The 18,302-nt window shown below is 48.7% G+C and overlaps 1 protein-coding gene across 3 annotated transcripts in view; it reads left to right on the top strand.

The window, feature by feature from the left end:
- The window catches only part of Bcar3 (BCAR3 adaptor protein, NSP family member), a 110,268-nt gene that overhangs the window by 80,948 nt on the left and 11,018 nt on the right, over window positions 1–18,302 (top strand). For all 3 annotated transcript variants that reach the window (XM_028760422.1, XM_028760421.1, XM_028760423.1), the window contains 4 exons: window positions 4,574–4,702; window positions 7,548–7,990; window positions 10,536–10,639; window positions 11,681–12,333. In XM_028760422.1, the coding sequence (XP_028616255.1) occupies window positions 4,574–4,702; window positions 7,548–7,990; window positions 10,536–10,639; window positions 11,681–12,333 (1,329 nt within the window). The remainder of the gene's footprint in view (window positions 1–4,573; window positions 4,703–7,547; window positions 7,991–10,535; window positions 10,640–11,680; window positions 12,334–18,302) is intronic.

Genomic DNA, 18,302 nt, shown 5'->3' with positions numbered 1-18,302 from the left:
AAGCAAGCCCAGCGGGCGGGTTGTGCTGGTGTCACAATGCTTGCTGTCCTGTGCTGATAGAAGGGGTGAGGATAACTTAGGTCTAGCCCTCTTTGCGATACATCACATGCAAGCTGGATAAGGTGGCACATTCTATAATCCCAGCCCTTGGGAGGTAGAAGCATCAGGAGGAATCCAAGGTCATCCTTGGTTACAGAGTGAGTTTGAGGCTAGCCTGGGCTACACAAGACCTGTCTCTAACAGCAAGGTTTATTAATTCATATATGTGATTGAACAGTAAGAGAGAGTTTTAGAGGTACCCACTCCCTCCAAAAAACAGACACCAGCTACTCATGAGGCGGCCCTCAGGGAGGTCACTCCACGTCCCCTTTACAACCCAAGTCATTGTGGGGAGTCATAGACTCCCCACAGCAGTGTATGGTCTGTGTTTTTTAAAGTCAGGGTTCCGTCTCAAGCTATTAGGGAGGGTCCATGTCAGCACTCTCCTTTCCTCGACTCTCTGGGTTGTCACCTTGTCACCTCTGTCTCCTGTAGCACCCAATTACAGCCTGTTTGTGAGCACAGAAGGAAATAGCAGTAATTACGGATTTTCCTCTAAGGAGTTGGGACAAAAGTCACGGAAGAGCCAGCTGAGTTTGTAGTTAGGGTAGCAGGTGAGAGTGTGCGATGCTTTAAAGGAAAATGCACACTGTAGCCAACGCTAGAAGGGTGTGCCTCGGGGAGCAGGGGTCTGGATATCGGGGCTTCAGTGCGGAGAGCACAGCAGTAAATAGGGAAGTAGCTTTCTGGGTGTGAGCAAATAAAATTTCCAAGGAGAATAAAAAGCTGGCTGTACATGTTTAGATCTCCTACATTGTCCCCGCTCAGACCTGGGAGAGGGCCTAGGGTGTGGCACAAGAGGGGTGAATGGGCCTCATGGTCAGGGTGACTTAAGAGGGACACCGTTCACAATACAGGTTAGGATTCAGTACAGCTACCTTGAGAGGAAGCTCCTAAACCAGAGGCTTCATGAGGCTTGACAGTGGCACAGAAAACTGGGGACCCTGTTGGTGTGTGGGCCCCACGGATATCAGAGCCCCAGCCTGGTTTCTGCCTTCTCAGCTGTTGTTCCCAGCTATGGCTTCCCCTTCGTGGTCCAGGATATCATTGAGATGCTGGTTCTCCCATGTCACCCCTGAAGTCCTTCCAACTCAGTCTTCTAAGGGTAGACTTCTCAGTACGGCGTTTTATAAAACACAAACCGTCAGGAACACCATCTCTGAGCTGAAGGCTGGTGATGCACTGGTAAAATAGAACCGAAGATAATTTGGGAGGAAAGCTGTAGAAGCCTCCCTCTGGGTTGTTTGTTCCTGCAGCGTTACTGAGCTCTTGAGGTGTTCAGGCCCTGCCTGAGGCGCTGCTGTAGGGAAAAGGGGAAAAGGTTCTTTTCCCATGAAATTTAGAGTCTAGCAGGAGGCAAGACATAATAGGCAGCCATCAGTTGACAGCTTGCCTTCCATCCATGAGTCTTCAGATATAACTTTGCATAATTAATGCCCAGAGCTGCCAGTGTCAAACACTGCTATGTGAGCCCCACAAGAGTCATGGCAGTCAGCCTTGCACACTTTTGATATAAATTCCACTATCAGATGTCCCTCACTAGGCATAGTGGCTCACACTGCCAATCCCAGCACTCTGGAGGCAGAAACAGAAGCATCCCTGTGGTGGAAAGGCTGGCCTGGATCATGTAGTGAGTTCTAGGCCAGCCTGGGCTACACCGTGAGACTCCATCTTAATGAGCAAACTGAATGAACAAAACCACCTTTGAGTGTCTGCCCTGAGGTCCTGAGAGAGGTGGAGTAGGGGACAGAAAGGAGAGAAGGAAGTGAAGATCCACTGAAATCCACCCACATCACACCAGCCGGCACCACGAAGGGCAGCATACATAGTTAATCCTAAATCTGATTCTGCTCTGCTTTTCGGGGGAAGACTTAGGGATTGTTCTCTTTGTTAAGCAGTGTGTGAGGAGTAATTCTGTGGCTCTTTGAGGCATCTGGAGGACACGCTGGGGAACTTGGGGAAGCACAGAGACCTGGGCTTTCCCTTCTCACATAACCTTCAGTGACTGGTACCCAAACCTAGTTTAGCTGGGAACCCAGGATGGGTCGTATTCAGTGTGCTTGTACAAGGGAAATTGATTCTAAATCCAACTTGGAGCCAGTGTCAACTGGCTAGAAATCCTGCTGCCATTGCTGTGCAATGCTCTCAAGCTATTTGGGGTGAAGGACCAGTTTTTCCCTTTAAGTTCTATTCCCAGTCTGCCTTAAAAATGAAATAGTGCATTAGAAAAATTAAACAAAAAAAGTGTTTTTCAATCTGGATGTCTTAGTTAGGGTTCCTATTACTGCAATGAAAAACCGTGACCAAAAACAACTTAGGAAGGAAAGGGCTTATTTTGTTGACTCTTTCATCATCAAAGGAAGTCAGGACAGGAACTCAAGCAGAGCAGGAACCCGGAGGCAGGAGCTGATGCAGAGGCCATGGAGGGATGCTGCTTACTGGCTTTCTCCTCAAGTCTTGCTCAGCCTGCTTTCTTATAGAACCCGCAACCACTTGCTCAGCTATGTCCAATGGCCTGGGCTTTCTTACATCAACTATTAATTAAGAAAATGCCCTACAGACTTGCTTTTACAGTCTTTATTTTCAATTGCAGTTCCCTTCTCTCAGATGACTATAGCTTGTGTCATGTTGATATAAAAACTAGCCAGCACACTGGGCATAGGTATATGCCTGTAATCCCAGCACTTGAGAGACTGAGGCAGGAGGATTATTAATTCAAGAGTAGCCAAGGCTATACAGATAGCAAGATCCCGTCTCATACAAAACAAACAAGCAAACAAAAAAATCAGACTGGGGTAAGATTAGTAGACATAGCTCTTGCCATGCTGTCATGAGGACCAGAGTTTGATCCCCAGAACTCCACAAAAACAGGTTGGGTGTGGTAACGTGTATGGGAGGTAGAGACGGGATTCCTGGAGCCAGCTGCCTGCCAGACTGGCCAAAACAGTTAGTTCCAGAGTCAGTCAGAGACCCTACCTAAATATATATGATAGGGAATACATAAGGGATGTAGGGGTGATATTTAGAAAATGGCACCTGGTTCAGCTTGTTCCCGGGCAGCCGCCATGTTCCCGCTGCTCCTCAGCTCTGACTGGGTTCTGGCTAGCTAGATGCACAGGCCCTGGCACCCACGAGATGCCAGTGTGGGGGATGGCTCTGCCAGTCCTCCACGCTGCATCCACAAAGCTCAGCTGAACCCCAGACAATATCCACCATTCTCACAGTACCCAGTAGGAATGAGATTCTTAAAGCTTAATGATTATCTAAAGGATTTATGTATTTAGAAATGCTCAGTCAACAAGATGCCCACACAATTTTGTTACCCAATATCCAACCTTTTGCTAGAAGTTGCTACCTGTAGTTCTCCATGGCTGATAGCCTTCTTCTCCTCCCCTTCCTCTATTCCTCCCCTCCCTTTCCTCTTTTTCTCTCCCAGCTCCACCTCCTCGTCTACTGCCTAATCACTGAGCTCCACTGCGAATACAATGTAGCAGAATAAGTATCCTGCTACAAAGGGCTATCAAGGAAGTTGCCTAGTATCCACCTCAGGCCCCTCCAGGCACCCATGTGTGCATTCATCCACATGTCAGCTTGAACATTCATACACACATACATATGCAAGAAATATCTGTAACTAAAGGCCTGGAAAGATGATTCTGCTGTTAAGAGCACTTGTTGCTCTTACAGAGGACCTGTTTCTGGTTCCCAGCACCCACAGGGTGGTTCATAACCACCTGTAACTCCAAGTCCAGAGGACCTGACGCCCTCTTCTGGCCTCTACAGGCATTGTATACACATGATAGACAAACATGCTGGCAAAATACCCATAGGAATAAAATTAAAATAAACAGACACTTTAAAAATAATAAATATTTTAAACATTATTTCAAAGGTTATGCATAACTCAGGCATCTATTTTAGATTTAGGGGGGCATTAAATTGCTCCATCTGCTTAGAAATCTTTTATAAGCTAACTTTAATTCCTGACTGAAGTTTGTCTAACAGAAAAAAAAAAAAAGAAAAGGAAGGAAAGAAAGAAAATCAGAGCCTTTGCTACCAACCTGGAGGACTATGCTTTGGGCTAAACTGCCCCTGAGGCCCAGGGTCAAAGGCTGCTGGGGAACTGCTGTCCTTCCCAGCTCCATCTTAGGGCAGTTATAAAAGAGAATGAGGAAGCTCCCACAGGAAGAGAGCCGCCTGGCCGAGCTGCTCTGGCCCTTACACCTCTTGCTCAGCTCATTGCTTTAGGAGCGATTTCCCTGCCAGAGCTCGATGCGCAGGTGAAGACTCTATTCTGTACCAGCAGCTGGAGAAGTGAGAGGTCACAGCTAATTGTAGTCCGTCTCCAGCTCCATTTGGGCCTACGCTCTTTTGCTCAGCAAAGTGGAGGACCGTTGAGGTGGTAGTCACCTGCGGCTGGCATGGTCCGCCCTGGCCTGGGGAAGGTGAGATCACTGTGGACTCTGTGTTACAGTTCTCCAAGGATCGGCACATCATGGACAGGACCCCTGAGAGGCTAAAAAAGGAACTGGAGGAGGAGCTGCTACTCAGCAGTGAGGACCTACGCAGTCACGCCTGGTACCACGGCCGGATCCCCCGACAGGTATGTGCGCTGCTCCCCTCAGGGAATCTCACACTGATGGCACTGTTGAGTCCTGCCCAAAGACCACAGAACGATCGTGCTATAAAGTGACTTAACTTAGAACCATCTTTAAAGAGACCTTTGGAAAAGCCAAAGTGGGACTCCAAATATATTTCCAGCCATGAGGGAAGGGACAGCACTCCTGGGGTCTACATACATGTGCAGTACCAACTGCTAGAAGTATGTAGATGCCTGGGCTTCAGATAATTAAGCTCTCAGCCAGTGGTCAGAGCCTCCTACTACTTGGACCCTTTTTTGAAGGGAGTGACTTACCTCTGAAAACTTCTTGTGCCATAGGGCAGGTGGCACAGACTGACAAGGCCACCCCTGTTTCAATGGGGCAAATGAGTGTCCACTGTCTTCTGTTCTTCTTCACTGAGTCCTGTGACTCAGAGATGGGGAGGAAGAGGGATTACCCCAGGGACTATGGCTTCATGGCTCAGGATATTTCACGTGGTTGTCATTAATAATGTTGTTATTTGATTCTATAAGAGTTTAAAATAGACTAAGTCTGCAGACTTGAAGTGTATAGCTACCCATGGGCTTTTATTATAGGCATAATCTGGCCAGTCATTAATCAAGGACAGCACAGCAGGAAACACATACCCAGGTCTAAGGAGGGTGGCAGCATGTTGTAAACACTGTCTTTGGCATAACCAATTTCACTTTTAAAAATTATTATTTCATTTATTTATTGTGTGTGTGTGTGTGTGCTGTGTGCCACAGCACACACATGGATATCAAAAGACAATTCTCTTTCCACCACGTGAGTCTCAGGGATCCGAATTCAAGCACCTTCACCTGCTAAGCCATCCTACCAGCCCCATTTTTTTTTAACACTATCAAAGAAATCATTCTTATTCCGATCTTGAGATAAATATTTCTTGTAACCTTAAAACTGATGGTAGAAGATACAGATAAGAAAAAAGAAAATTCAACTCCTGTCCCTGATTGTCTCCCCTGGAGATAGTTGTTATGAGCATTTTCGTGTATATCCCTCCAGACGTCTTCAATCAAAACGGAGATCTTCCTGCTGTCTGTGGTCCACTTTCCTCACTTAATGATGTGCCCTGGGAATTGGTTCTGGCTGTAAACTCTTCTGTTGCCCCAGTGCACACTGTGTATATGGCCATCACGCACACACATCACAATTTATGGGGTACTTAGAGTGTTCCTAGTAGCCTGAGCAACATCCTGTAAGATAACTACCATGTTCAAACCTATAATTCTTTCTACTGGCTCAATTCCGGGAAATGGAATTTCTGCATGAAAATGTATTTTTAAGGCAAAGAGGCAGTTATAGAGTAACCATGGCAGCACACTATTCTGAGCTAGCAGAAGTATAGCGTCACTTGGATGCTAGAATATCCTAGGGAAAAATGTCATCACTGCTGTCCTTGTTAGTGTGCCAGGAGGGCGAGCTCTCAGGAGTACATCATTCTGAACTGACTAACTGAAACCCTATGGCGATGGTAGCAGGGTGCCAACATTCCACCCCTTTGAGGCTTTCAGCCACTCTATAAGCAGTAGCATTATCTATATCTTATAGATGATATAACTGAGCCACAAGGCGTTTATGTAATTTGTCTAGTCACACAGCTGGGGCAGAATGCAAACCTAGGTGGTCAGGCTCCGGAATGATGGACTGGACCACAGTATACATCTTCGCTGTAAACATCAGCATCATAGTGGGTACCTATGGGGATGTCCATTGTGTTACAGGCATCATACTTGGGCTTTGCCTATTTCTCACATGCAAACAGATTATCTTTACAATACCTTTGTGAGGTGAGGAAACCTCTAGTGACTTTGTATTTTTTTTTTTTTTAGCCTCCTAGCATGTCCAGAATCTACTGTGTCATCCCTGGGTTCGTCCTGCTCTGTAGGCAAGAATCTTAGGAGGAGGTTTGGGGGACCCATCTAGCCGCTTCCTCCTCCCTTTGCTGACTAGAAGAAAAATCAGACCCAATGAGCACACAGCCTCATTTCTTCTGCTGTTTTACATCCTTCAAGTCTGTGTAAATGTCCTCTTCTTGGGACACCTTCCTGGCCACTCTCATTTGAGCAATAGCCCTCCCATGTAGCCCATCTCCCTTCCAAAGGTTTTCTTTCCTTAGCTTCACAATATCTGACTCACCATACCTACTGCTGCCTGTCCTAAGAGTGACACACACACACACACACACACACACACACTGCACAAAGCCCCTGAGGAAGTACACTTAGTCATCACCGTGTCTCCTGAGCCTGCAATAGTGCTGGGAACGTAGCGGATGGTCCATAAGTAGTTTGGGTGTTTTGTTTTGCATTTGAGAGAGGGCTGACCTCAAATGTATTATGTATCCCAGGCTGGCCTCAAACTCACAGTCCCCCGTCTTAGTTTCCTGAGCACATTGATCACCACTGTGCATGGTCATACCCAGCTAGGATACAGTTCTTGAGTGTGACATTTAACAAACTAAGGACGTGACTAAAAAGGGGAGTGCTAGGATATAGCTCAGTTGGTAAAATAGTCATCTTGCAAGTACAAGGATCGCGGTTCAATCCCCAGAACCCACATTAGAAACAAAACAAAAATAAAAAGCAGGAGAGGCAGGTGTGGCAACACAGGCACTAGAGACGCCGAGAGGGGCAGATCCCTGGCTTGCAGGAGACCGATTGTGCCTAAGGGGGGGGGGGGGCTCTGGTCTCTGCACGCATGCGCACACATGCGCACACGGAGGCGACTTAGCCGCACTGCCTTCTGTTAAGTTCTTGAGAGAGTAAGTTTGCCTGTTCTGCTCCTCATTCATCGTTGTGTCTACAGGTGTCTGAAAACCTTGTGCAGCGTGATGGAGACTTCCTGGTTCGAGATTCCCTGTCTAGCCCAGGAAACTTTGTCCTGACCTGTCAGTGGAAGAACCTCGCTCAGCACTTTAAGATCAACCGGACTGTTCTGCGGCTCAGCGAGGCCTACAGCCGTGTGCAGTACCAATTCGAGATGGAGAGCTTTGACTCCATCCCCGGGCTGGTACGCTGCTACGTGGGCAACCGGCGGCCCATCTCCCAGCAGAGTGGTGCCATCATCTTCCAGCCTATCAATAGGACAGTGCCCCTCTGGTGTCTGGAGGAGCGTTATGGCACCTCCCCAGGCCGAGGCCGAGAGGGCAGCCTTGCTGAGGGAAGACCAGATGTGGTGAAGAGGCTGAGCCTCACCACAGGTAGCCTCCAGGCTCGGGAACACAGCTTGCCCCGAGGAAACCTCCTCAGGTAAGTCTGTGGGGTGCTGGGGGCCTGGCTTAGGCTAAGGGGAGGAGAGGAAATTAGTACACCCACAGTGGACGGCTGTCACGGGTGTGCATGATTAATTCCCACTTAAAGAGCATCAAAAGCAAATGGTGGGGCTGGATGTGTGATGCATGCCTGTAATCTTAGTACTTTGAGGCTGAAATGAGGAGGGGAATGCCCCAAGTTCAAGGCCATCCTCGACTACAAAATGAGATCCCTGTCTCTAACACAAAAACAACAAAAGACAATAAAACAACAGCAACAACAACAGGGTCTGAGCAGGGGATATTTGGGGGACACTGAAAAGCAGTTCTAGGGATTTAATGTGAGACATTCAAGGACCAGAGGAGCCTGGAGGGTTGATTGGCCAGGCTAGAGTAGAGGGTCTGTGTAAGGGAAGCAGAACTGGGTAGCAGAAGAGACAGGACAGGGAGAGAGACCGAAGCAGGGAAGCCAGCGTAGGTTTCAGTAAGGGTCCAGGCTGGAAGCAGGTGGGGTGGGGTAGACTTCTGAGGTCTTCACGGTTAGAGGGAGACTGAAAAGCCCATCTAGGCAATGTTCTATGGGGAGGGCAGGGATTGTGGACGTACTGAGTGTCAGCATCCAGCAGGGGTCAGTGCTGAGGCTAAGGACTGGTCTTGTGGAAAAGGATTGAGTTGGAGGGAACAGATGGGGTTTGAAGGACTGGAAGCGGGGAGGGAGGAAACTGGACTCCATGGCCCTGGGATTGAAGAGAAGTGTTCAAGAGAATAGGCAGGAAAGGACTGAGAAGCGAGCTCTGTATTTGCGTAGGACCTGGCTTCTAGAGCTGAGAAGCCTTGACAGAGCCAATTGCCGGAGACCCAGGGAGGAAAGCTGAGATGTAGGCTGGACCCTTTTAGTGCACAGCAGCCCTGCCCCCGCTCCCGGCTTCTGAGCTCCCACTCATAAGTAAACGTGTCCATTCGCCGCTCTGCTTTCCTGTCTGGGCCAAGAGAAAATATAAACTATAATTTCTTTACTGCAAACGCCTTATGAAATACAGGACTGTGTAAGTAACATAAACTGTAACTGTTGCCTGGTATGTATTAGTCAGCAACTGACTCAGAACCTGTGGCTCCGTACTGGTTCCATGTGGCTAGCTGTGCACCCCTGGGCGGACACCTTAACTTCTCTGGGACTCCCTTTCTTGGTCTGGAAGCATAGAAGCTGCAAGGGTGCAGGAAGTGCAAAGTGTTTACTCACAGAAAGTGCTGCTAGTCCTTCCTGGTCGCTGTTTCTCTCTGCAGGGGAGGCAAAAGTCAGACTTGGCAGTGAGCAGGGAGGCAAGGAAGGGTATGGGAGATGCTCTTCTGGTTGTCCTTTGGAACACAGAGGCACTGGTACAGCTTCCCACAGGAAGCAGCTAACACACTTCAGGTGGGGGAAGGGTGACCTCAGCATGACCAGTGGCCTTCATGGGCTAGTCACCCTACCCTGCTGCCCTTCAGTGACTTCCCCACGTCAGCTTTGGCCCACAGCCACCTGCTGCTTGGCTGGCAGCCTGGGGCCTCGGGCAAAGGTGTGCCTTCTCAGCCTTTCCACCTAGCCAGCTGCCCTGGGTCCCTGGAATAATCTGATTGGTTGATTGTTGATCATGGCAGACATGACTCAAATATTATTTCTCCAAAGTCATTTCCTTTTGTAATTTGCTCAGACCTACTTATCTTTGAGTGGTTGCTGGAAGGTGTTTGTTTGTTTGTTTGTTTCCAAAGGTAGGGAGGATCTTCCGGTTTGTGTGAGACTGGTTTGTGCTTCAGGGTGTGTTCATTGCAGCCTGGCCAGTACTGTGTATCTCTTCCTCTATGAACAGAAGCCAGTCTACTGGTTGCAATTAGAATGATCCCCAATTAATCAGGACAGAGGGAGGGTTGCAGACAGTGCCTCAAGTTACCCTCTACCTTTCCCCTGGGTGGTTGTGTTCTGGGCCTCCCATTTGGTGACAGTACTGGACACTTTTCCCTCTAACTCAGCAGCTAGAGGTCACCTGTGGGTGCTCCAGGCCCAGCCAGGAAGATAGGTATGACTACCTCCCCTGGGATCTGGAGATTATTTGGGGGTAGAGAAAGGGGAGTGCTGGTCTGTACATAGAAATGGAAAGTGGCCTCCAGCTTCCTCCCAGTTGACATTGATCCATTGTGGAAAAGTCGTGTTAGTTAAATAAGCCAGTCCCCCAGGGAGTAAGAATCATTTAAAGCTTTTTTTTTTAAAGTACACATTCCAGTTCATCAGATGCCTTCCCACTACTCCCCAGAGGACTGTGACCCATTCAGCATGCTCTTTTCAACAGGATGGAAGGGCCGAGGAAGGAACCTAGGACTCAGCTGCTCTGGCCCCAGGGACTCGGCACACCCTGTCAGTCGCTCCTCCTCTTCGGCCTTTCCTTTACTGTTAGGGTATGCGCCACTGCGTTCATTCTGGGAGTTTTCTTTTCTTAACTCTCCGTGACGTTGCCTGAAGGAGGGTTTTGCTACTTAATGACACGTTTCTGCCTGGTCTCTGGCTTCAGGAATAAAGAGAAGAGTGGCAGCCAGCCCGCCTGCCTGGATCACGTGCAGGACAGGAAGGCTTTAACCCTCAAAGCTCACCAGTCGGAGAGTCACCTGCCGATAGGTAGGTGTGGGGCATGTCAGCTAAGAAGGTAGCGGTGTGACCCTGGGTGCCCTCGAACTTTTTCTGCCCAAACAAGCCACGGGGTTTGAAGACTCCATACCCTCAACTTGGAGGGGAGGTTGGCAGAACTGTTTGGTTGTGGTACACTAAGCTTGATACTTTCTGTATCCGAGCATTTAAGTCCCGTAATGAAACTTCAAAGTGGGCGCAGTTATCCTCATTTTGCAGCTGGGGAAACCGAGGAATTAAGGTATTGAGTACAAGGGTCACCTAGCATTTGTACCCAGGAGTTTTACATTTCAAACCCTGTTGATAAGTGGTGGTCACCATGATAGAAGGGCTCACTCCTTAGCTGTCCCCCCACCCCCATCAGTGGCTCAGTTTGTCCTGGGGCTGCTAATGGAGCAGCTGTCCACAGATACCTTGCTGTTTCTCTGTGTTCTTTTCACAGCCAGAAGAGTGCTGGGGCGTGGAACTTGGGAAATCCATAAGCATTTAGTGCCAGTGGGAGGGTTTTTCATTTCTTTTAATAAGTAACCTTCCACAGGGCCACAAAGTGATTTTTTTTTTCCCAGTGCTCCTTTGTAAACTGTTTGTTTGGCTTATCGCTGTGTGTCTAACTATCTTCCTTCCATCTCTCGTGCTCTCTTTACTGCTGCCTGAGATCCACCCTGACTTTGTGACTCAGAGCCCTTAGTGCTATGTGGCAGGTTTCTGTTTTCTTCTGATGGGATCATGCTGTTCACTGCCCAAGACATGTTTCCCTGTTCTGACTGTCCCAACCTGCTATGACCATAAAATGGTGTTAGAGCCCAGCCCCTGGGATTTAGAATCACCTCTAGTGAGGTGGAGCCAGGGAAGCCTTCACAGTGTTCTCGACTGCCACAAACCGGACCTGGTGTGAGAAAGTCACTGTGTTTTCTTTTGTGGCAGAGAGGGGAACCCAAGGGCATAGGGTGAGAGCTGGAAGCGGTCACTCTCATTTTGTTTTCTCTTCTCCAGACAACTGAGCTTTCTCTGACCTTCTTTTCTCCTCCACAGGCTGCAAGCTGCCCCCCCAGTCTCCGAGTATGGACACAAGCCCTTGCCCCAACTCTCCCGTGTTCAGGACTGGCAGTGAGCCGACTCTGAGTCCGGCACTGGTACGAAGGTTCTCCTCGGATGCTAGGGCAGGAGAGGCACTTCGGGGATCGGACAGCCAGCTGTGCCCCAAGCCACCCCCAAAGCCCTGCAAGGTGCCCTTGCTCAAGGTTCCCTCCTCTCCATCTCCCTGGCTCAACTCAGAGGCCAACTACTGTGAACTGAATCCCGCTTTTGGGGTGGGCTGTGACCGGGGAGCCAGGCTTCCCTCACAAGCTCACGACAGCCACGAGATGCTGCTGACAGCCAAACAGAATGGGGCATCGGGTCCCCGGAACTCTGGCATCAACTACTTGATCCTTGACGGAGATGACCAAGCGAGACACTGGGATCCACTGGCAGCACAGACAGCAGAGGGACAGGAGGACAAGACCGAGTTTGTGCCACCTCTCATGGAGACCGTGTCATCATTCAGACCCAATGACTTTGAGTCCAAGCTCCTTCCTCCAGAGAACAAGCCTCTGGAAACGGCCATGCTGAAGCATGCGAAAGAACTGTTCACCAACCACGATGCCAGGGTCATCGCAAAGCACATGCTGAGCGTGGACTGCAAGGTTAGTGTTCTGTGGTTGTCCCCGTCCCCTACTGTTTAAGGGGGTCTACCCAGCCATACCCCACCTTGCTGGGTAGATGCTTTGTCATAGAGAAAAAAGCCAGACAGGTGCGGAGATTTATTTGCAGGGTGGGAACTACCGTCAGAGCAACCTTTGCCCAGCAGGAAACTGGGAAACTTCACCTCGGACAGAGGGAGGACAGACCTGCCCCTGAACCCAACCTGCTAAAGACAAGAGTGTCTGTGACTCCTCCTCCTCCTCCTCTTCCTCCTCCTTAGTTAAGAACTCCCCTCAGCCCTGTCAGAACTGGAACAGCTGGGGGGAAGGAGGATAGCCAAAAGCCTGGTTGCTGGCCTGGCAGAGCCCTTGCTGTTTTATGCTGTTATGTATTATACTTACTTAGATGGCATATTTATTTTATTTCTGATACGATCTTTATGATAATCATCTTCAACTTGATTTTTTTTTTAACAAAAATTGTTCAAGTTAAAAAAGTGTAAGATGCAGGTTAGAAGAAAAGATAAAATCCTACAAAATCCAGTTTCCGGGGTCAGTGAGATGGCTCATCAGGTATATACAGCTGGCTGGCAAGCCACAACCTGAATACATTCCCCAGAACCTACATGGTTGAAAGACCAGCTTCTGCAAGTTATCTTCTGACCTGTACACACATCATGTCATATATACGTGTGTGCAGACACACACACACACACACACACACACACACAAAATGTAATTTAACAAAATCTCAAAACTCAGCTGGAGAGATGGCTCAGTGGTGAGAGCACTGGCTGCTCTTCCACGGGACCTCAGTTTGATTCCCAGCAACCACATGGCAGCTTTCAACCATCTATAACTCCAGGTCCAGGGGTCTGACACCCCTTTCTGGTGTCTGTGGGACTAGTCACACATGTGTTTCGTAGACATACATGCAGGCAAAACACGCACACACATAAAATAAAATAAAAAATTAAATAATTAAATTAAAATAAAAAGCTGATTTTAGAAACTCCAACTTCCTAATGATCACCCAATGGTTGACAGTACTCGGTATGTGGAATGCCAGGCCTGTTAGCATTTGTAAATAACACTGTTTATCATGCATAGATAGAATTCCAAGCCTGACTCTCATTCCATATCTACATACGTCAGCTTTGATTTTTTTTAAGATTTATTTATTTATTTATTTTATGTATATGAACGCTCTGTTTTCATGCATGCCAGAAGAGAGGATCAGATTCTATTCCAGATGGTTATGAGCTACTGTGTGGTTGCTGGGAATTGAACTCAGGACCTCTGGAAGAGCAGCCAGTGCCATCTCTCCAGCCCCGTCCTCATTTTTAATAGGGGTATTTGCTTCAGGATGTAATGTATGTTAGCTCTTGGTATCCCTTAGACAGCCAGCATCTTGGGCCTAGCCTACCTTCTTGGTATGTAGCAGTTGATACTTGGGCATCTGAGTGACAGATAAGGCCTCAGTGAAATCTGAAGCCCTGTTTCATTCAGCTCAGAGAAGGCCATGAATTTCAAAGGTTAGGTTTATTCAAAAGCTGGATTTTCCTTCCTGTGTCAGGAATCCTGCCTACAAATCTAATCTCCTAGCAATACCCCAGGGAGTTTGGGGCCTGGTAAAGGACTCCCAGAATAAACTAGAGGGTCACTGAATAACTGGGGTAGAAAGAGCTCTTTTTCTGAATCCAGGACCGGAAGGCTAACTAGATGCCTATGGCTGGGGATGTCATCCGTGCTTGGAGATGAAGGAGGGTGTGTCCCTGCTACACAGGCTCCAAGGGGAAAGCCAGGGAATGAGATTGCTGTGAAAGAACAAGTCTTGTTAACTGGTGGCTGGGCGGCCTTGTGCAAAACATACAGGTAGGCAGAAAATTTGCCGTGTTAAATCCTTACCTACTGCCTGGTGGTGGCAAGAGGACTGAGAGTTCCTGTCCCAGTAAGTCAGTCAGGCTGGGCCCTGGGTCTGAGTGTTCAGTACCAGCAGGCCAGAGGTGAGTGAGATTCACATCTAGTGCAAGCCTGCCCACCCACCCACAAGCCCCAGGAGGAAGCTCCTTGTACACACAGGGGTCTGTAATTACAGAACAGCTCCTTTCCTAGGGGAGCATGAGCCCTTGGCTATCTATGAAGGCTTGACTGTCAAAAAGGAGAGAAAGGGGAGATGCCTGCCCACTCCTTACAGGTCTGGATGCTTCCTGCTGCTGTTGACATCTTTCAAAGGAGAGCCCAAGTCTGATGTCACTTGACAAGTATTCAGTCCTCCTCCGTTTCCTGCCCTGAGCATTTTGTCCTCCTCCTGGGCCTCCTCCCATACCTGTCTTGAGGTTTCCTTGAAAGATAGGTTTCTCGGGAGTCCCCAGCAAGCAGGGAGAAAGCAGCCTAGACTCTGTGCACCCTAGTCTCATGGGTAAGGCTCTGTTCAGCCATCTGCATTCTTCCTCTACCACCCGTTCCTTGATTTTCTCCCAGAAAGACTACCAGGCAGAGCCAGTGTCTCCAACAGGGAAACTCCTTTCCCACTGTAAGTGGAGCAGCAATGAGGTGGAGCTGCCCAGGAGCCAGAAGCAGGCACGGAGCATCTGGGGCCGTGTGCACATTCCCACCCCAGCACATGGTTCAGGAACAGCTGCCTCGTATTAAGGGCATCAGGATAGCGGGTGTTTCTGAGTACACCGGAAGCTGGAGCCCATCCGTGTCCAACACCCCAGCTTAGGGCCCTGCCACCTGCAGGTGGCCACTGCTTGTGCCTCACTCGCCCTGGCACAGCACAGCTGCCCTGCCACCTACTGTCTTTGAATGGGGAAGTGAAGTCTACCAGTTAAGAGCTTGGCCTTCACGGACGAGTCCAAATCCCACCATTGTCCGTTAGCAGCTGCATGACCCTCATTCCCTCTCCGTTTGTGGAATGGAGGACCACCTACCCAGGTGGTCAGTAAAGACTGAGACAATATAGTCGAAGCCATGGGCACTTTGCCTGGCCCAGAGTAAAGCACTAAATGTTGATCAGTGTTACATGTTCCGCCCTGATTGAGCACCTGCTGCGTGCCCGGCTCACTGGCATCTCTGTTCTGGAAAGACCTGCTGTTTGGTTGGAATGAGATGAGAGCAGATGTGATACAGGAACTTGGTCTACAGCATCGCCAGGAAATGCTCTGGTGTCAGTGGCTGGACTCCCCAGGCTTGAGGAAGGGCTTGAAGCTAGAGATCATGGCCAACCCGAGATGACTTTGGAAGGCTGAACAGTTGGCAAGGAGAATGCAGAATGTGTCTTGCAGGCTTGGAGGCACATGTGCTATCAAAAGCTATGGAGATGGGGGCTGATCTAAATGGAATTCATTTCTGGATCAAAGGAGAGTGGGGATGGGTGGGCTGTGAAGGACCTGATTGTCATCCTCAGTGTTTGCAGGTGTCTGCATCTGGGCTCGTACAGGATCTTGCTGTTATAGATAGCACTTTACCATCAAGCTAGGGAAACAAACCAGTGTGTGAGTGGGCACAGGTCTTAGTCCTCAGCAGAGCCAGAACACCTAGTGACTGGGCCTGCCAGTCTGATTGCGTTTTAGGCCTCTTGGTAGCTGAGATGAGGGTCAGGCCAAGTACCCATCAGAGGTCCTCAGGATACCACAGGGTCTTGAATGTAGAAGAGTGAGTCCACACAGTGGTAGCAAGTAGGACTTAGTGTCTTTCCTCAGGGCATTCATGCCATCCTGGCCTGTCACAGTAAACATAGCCTCCTCCTGCAATCCCCTAGAGGACTTAGCCTAGATCCCAGTGTGGGCTCAACATCCTTAGTCTTCCAGCTCAGCCCTGGAAAGTATGCATAGCTCAGGAAAGAGACCTGGTGATGGGTGATTGACACTTAATTCCGACTAGAGGCTTCTTGCTCTCAGAATGGAGCCCTCAGAATGCCTCCTAGTGCTTCCGGAAGAAAACTGTGTCAGTGGTGAACCCTTGAGGCTTACTACATAGAGGGTGTGGTTTGCAGTGCATGTCAAAGAGGAGCAGGGCTTAGAATCTCTGGCAGGATGGTGGGCGGAATGTGTGGAATGTATGGGGTGCCTTGCCATGGTCAAGGTGGGCCTCCCTGTCCTGAGATCTCGCCAGAACCGCCCCCTTTCCGCAAGGCCAAGGATTCACAACTTGTACGTTCAAATAGTCATCTGAATCCTTAGCAAAGCCCTTGAGAAAGGCAAATCTAAACAGCAGTGGGGATCCTAGAATGAGTTCTGAATCCTGTCCTGGGTGCCACCACTGGACAGCCAGGTCCTCATGCTCGTACCCCAGGGTTGACAGGAGTTGCCTTGCTCAGCATCGGAAGTTTCAGGTCAAGTAGAATAACTAACTGCTGAACTTCCTGACTTTTTTTTTTTTGTGTGTGGCATATTATAAAGATCTCTGTACTGCTTACATGCCTGGCATGGTTATGGTAGAAGACAGTCCACCATAGGAAGCACAGAGCCCATCTGGTGCCTGCCATATGTCCAGACTCTGTTAGACCCCCCCTGAATCCCAGGGTCACACCGCAGTACGTCAGTGAGCTAGCATGGCCCCAGTTTAGAGATACAGCTGACTCCACTGTAACGTTTCAGTGTGCTGTATACTAAGAAACAGTCAGGTCTGAATGATTCCATTCAAATGTGATTATGCACGTTAGAAATGAGGTGGTAAAAAAAAAATCACACTGTAAGAAACCGAAAGAACAGATTTAATCAATGAAGAAAAAAAGCAAAGAATTGAGTTGAGATGAGATCTGGCTTGGACAAAGAGAGATTTTCTTTCAGGGAAACCTCTGTGGAGAAGACGTGGGTGTGTTGGTTTCCAATCACCACATATGTTTTTAATGGCTTCCAGCCGTAAGGTACACTTACTGCACCCAGGAGAGGCGTAATTAAGGGCAATAGCAGCCAGCCATGGCTGTTAAGTGAGACCGTGAATGGTAAGGCCCCCGCGCAGATGGGAGCTTGGACGACACTCTGCTTTTCCACTGAAGAGACTGGTGGCCTCCACACACACTCACAGCCTTCTTGTTGGCAGCAGAGTGTCTTGCCGGGATCTAGCCTGTGTCAGACCAGAGCCTAATAAATGATTAGTTCCCTGACTGGGCTTGAATGCGTACCAAATCTTCAGGCTGTGCAGACCATCTAGGAGTTCCGTCAGTCCTTTGACCTCTAAGCATGTGTGGGTGTGTGGGTGCTCGCGTGCGTGCGCGCATGCACACATGTGTGTTCTTGTTCATATGTGAGACAGTACACATATGAGGGTACATATGCACATGTCAGTGCATGGAGGAGGTAAGAGGACAACCCCTCAGGTGTCCTGAGGACGTGGGGCTCGTCACATAGGCTGGCTGACTGGTGAGCCCCAGGGATCTACCAGTCTCTGCTTCCTCAGTGCTGAAGATTAGAAGCCCATGCTACCATGCCTGTCTTTTTACAGGGGCATTAGGAATCAAATTCAGGTTCCCACACTCAATACAGCAAACAATGTATAGACCAAACTATTTTCCCAGCCCCTCATCCAGTTTAATATTTTATTATGTATATTAAAATATCGTATAAAAGAAACGTTTTGCATGTTGTCAAAGAAATCCAAGCACATTCCATCCACAGCCTCAGGGTTTCCCCCTTTCCTTTCCTTTTTCCTTTCCTTTCCTTTCCTTTCCTTTCCTTTCCTTTCCTTTTTCCTTTTTCCTTTTTCCTTTCCTTTTTCCTTTCCTTTTTCCTTTCCTTTTTCCTTTCCTTTTTCCTTTCCTTTTTCCTTTCCTTTCCTTTTTCCTTTCCTTTTTCCTTTCCTTTCCTTTTTCCTTTTTCCTTTTTCCTTTTTCCTTTTTCCTTTTTCCTTTTCCTTTCCTTTCCTTTCCTTTCCTTTTTTCTTTCCTTTTTCCTTTCCTTTTTCCTTTCCTTTTTCCTTTCCTTTCCTCCCCCTCCCCTTCCCCCTCCTCCATCCCCCTTCCCCCT

The sequence above is a fragment of the Grammomys surdaster genome, unplaced genomic scaffold (assembly GCF_004785775.1).
Source record: "Grammomys surdaster isolate TR1022 unplaced genomic scaffold, NIH_TR_1.0 126531, whole genome shotgun sequence".
Taxonomy (NCBI): Eukaryota; Metazoa; Chordata; class Mammalia; order Rodentia; family Muridae; genus Grammomys; species Grammomys surdaster.
Note: the sequence above shows the minus strand (reverse complement) of the source record. Positions and strands in the feature narration are given on the sequence as shown.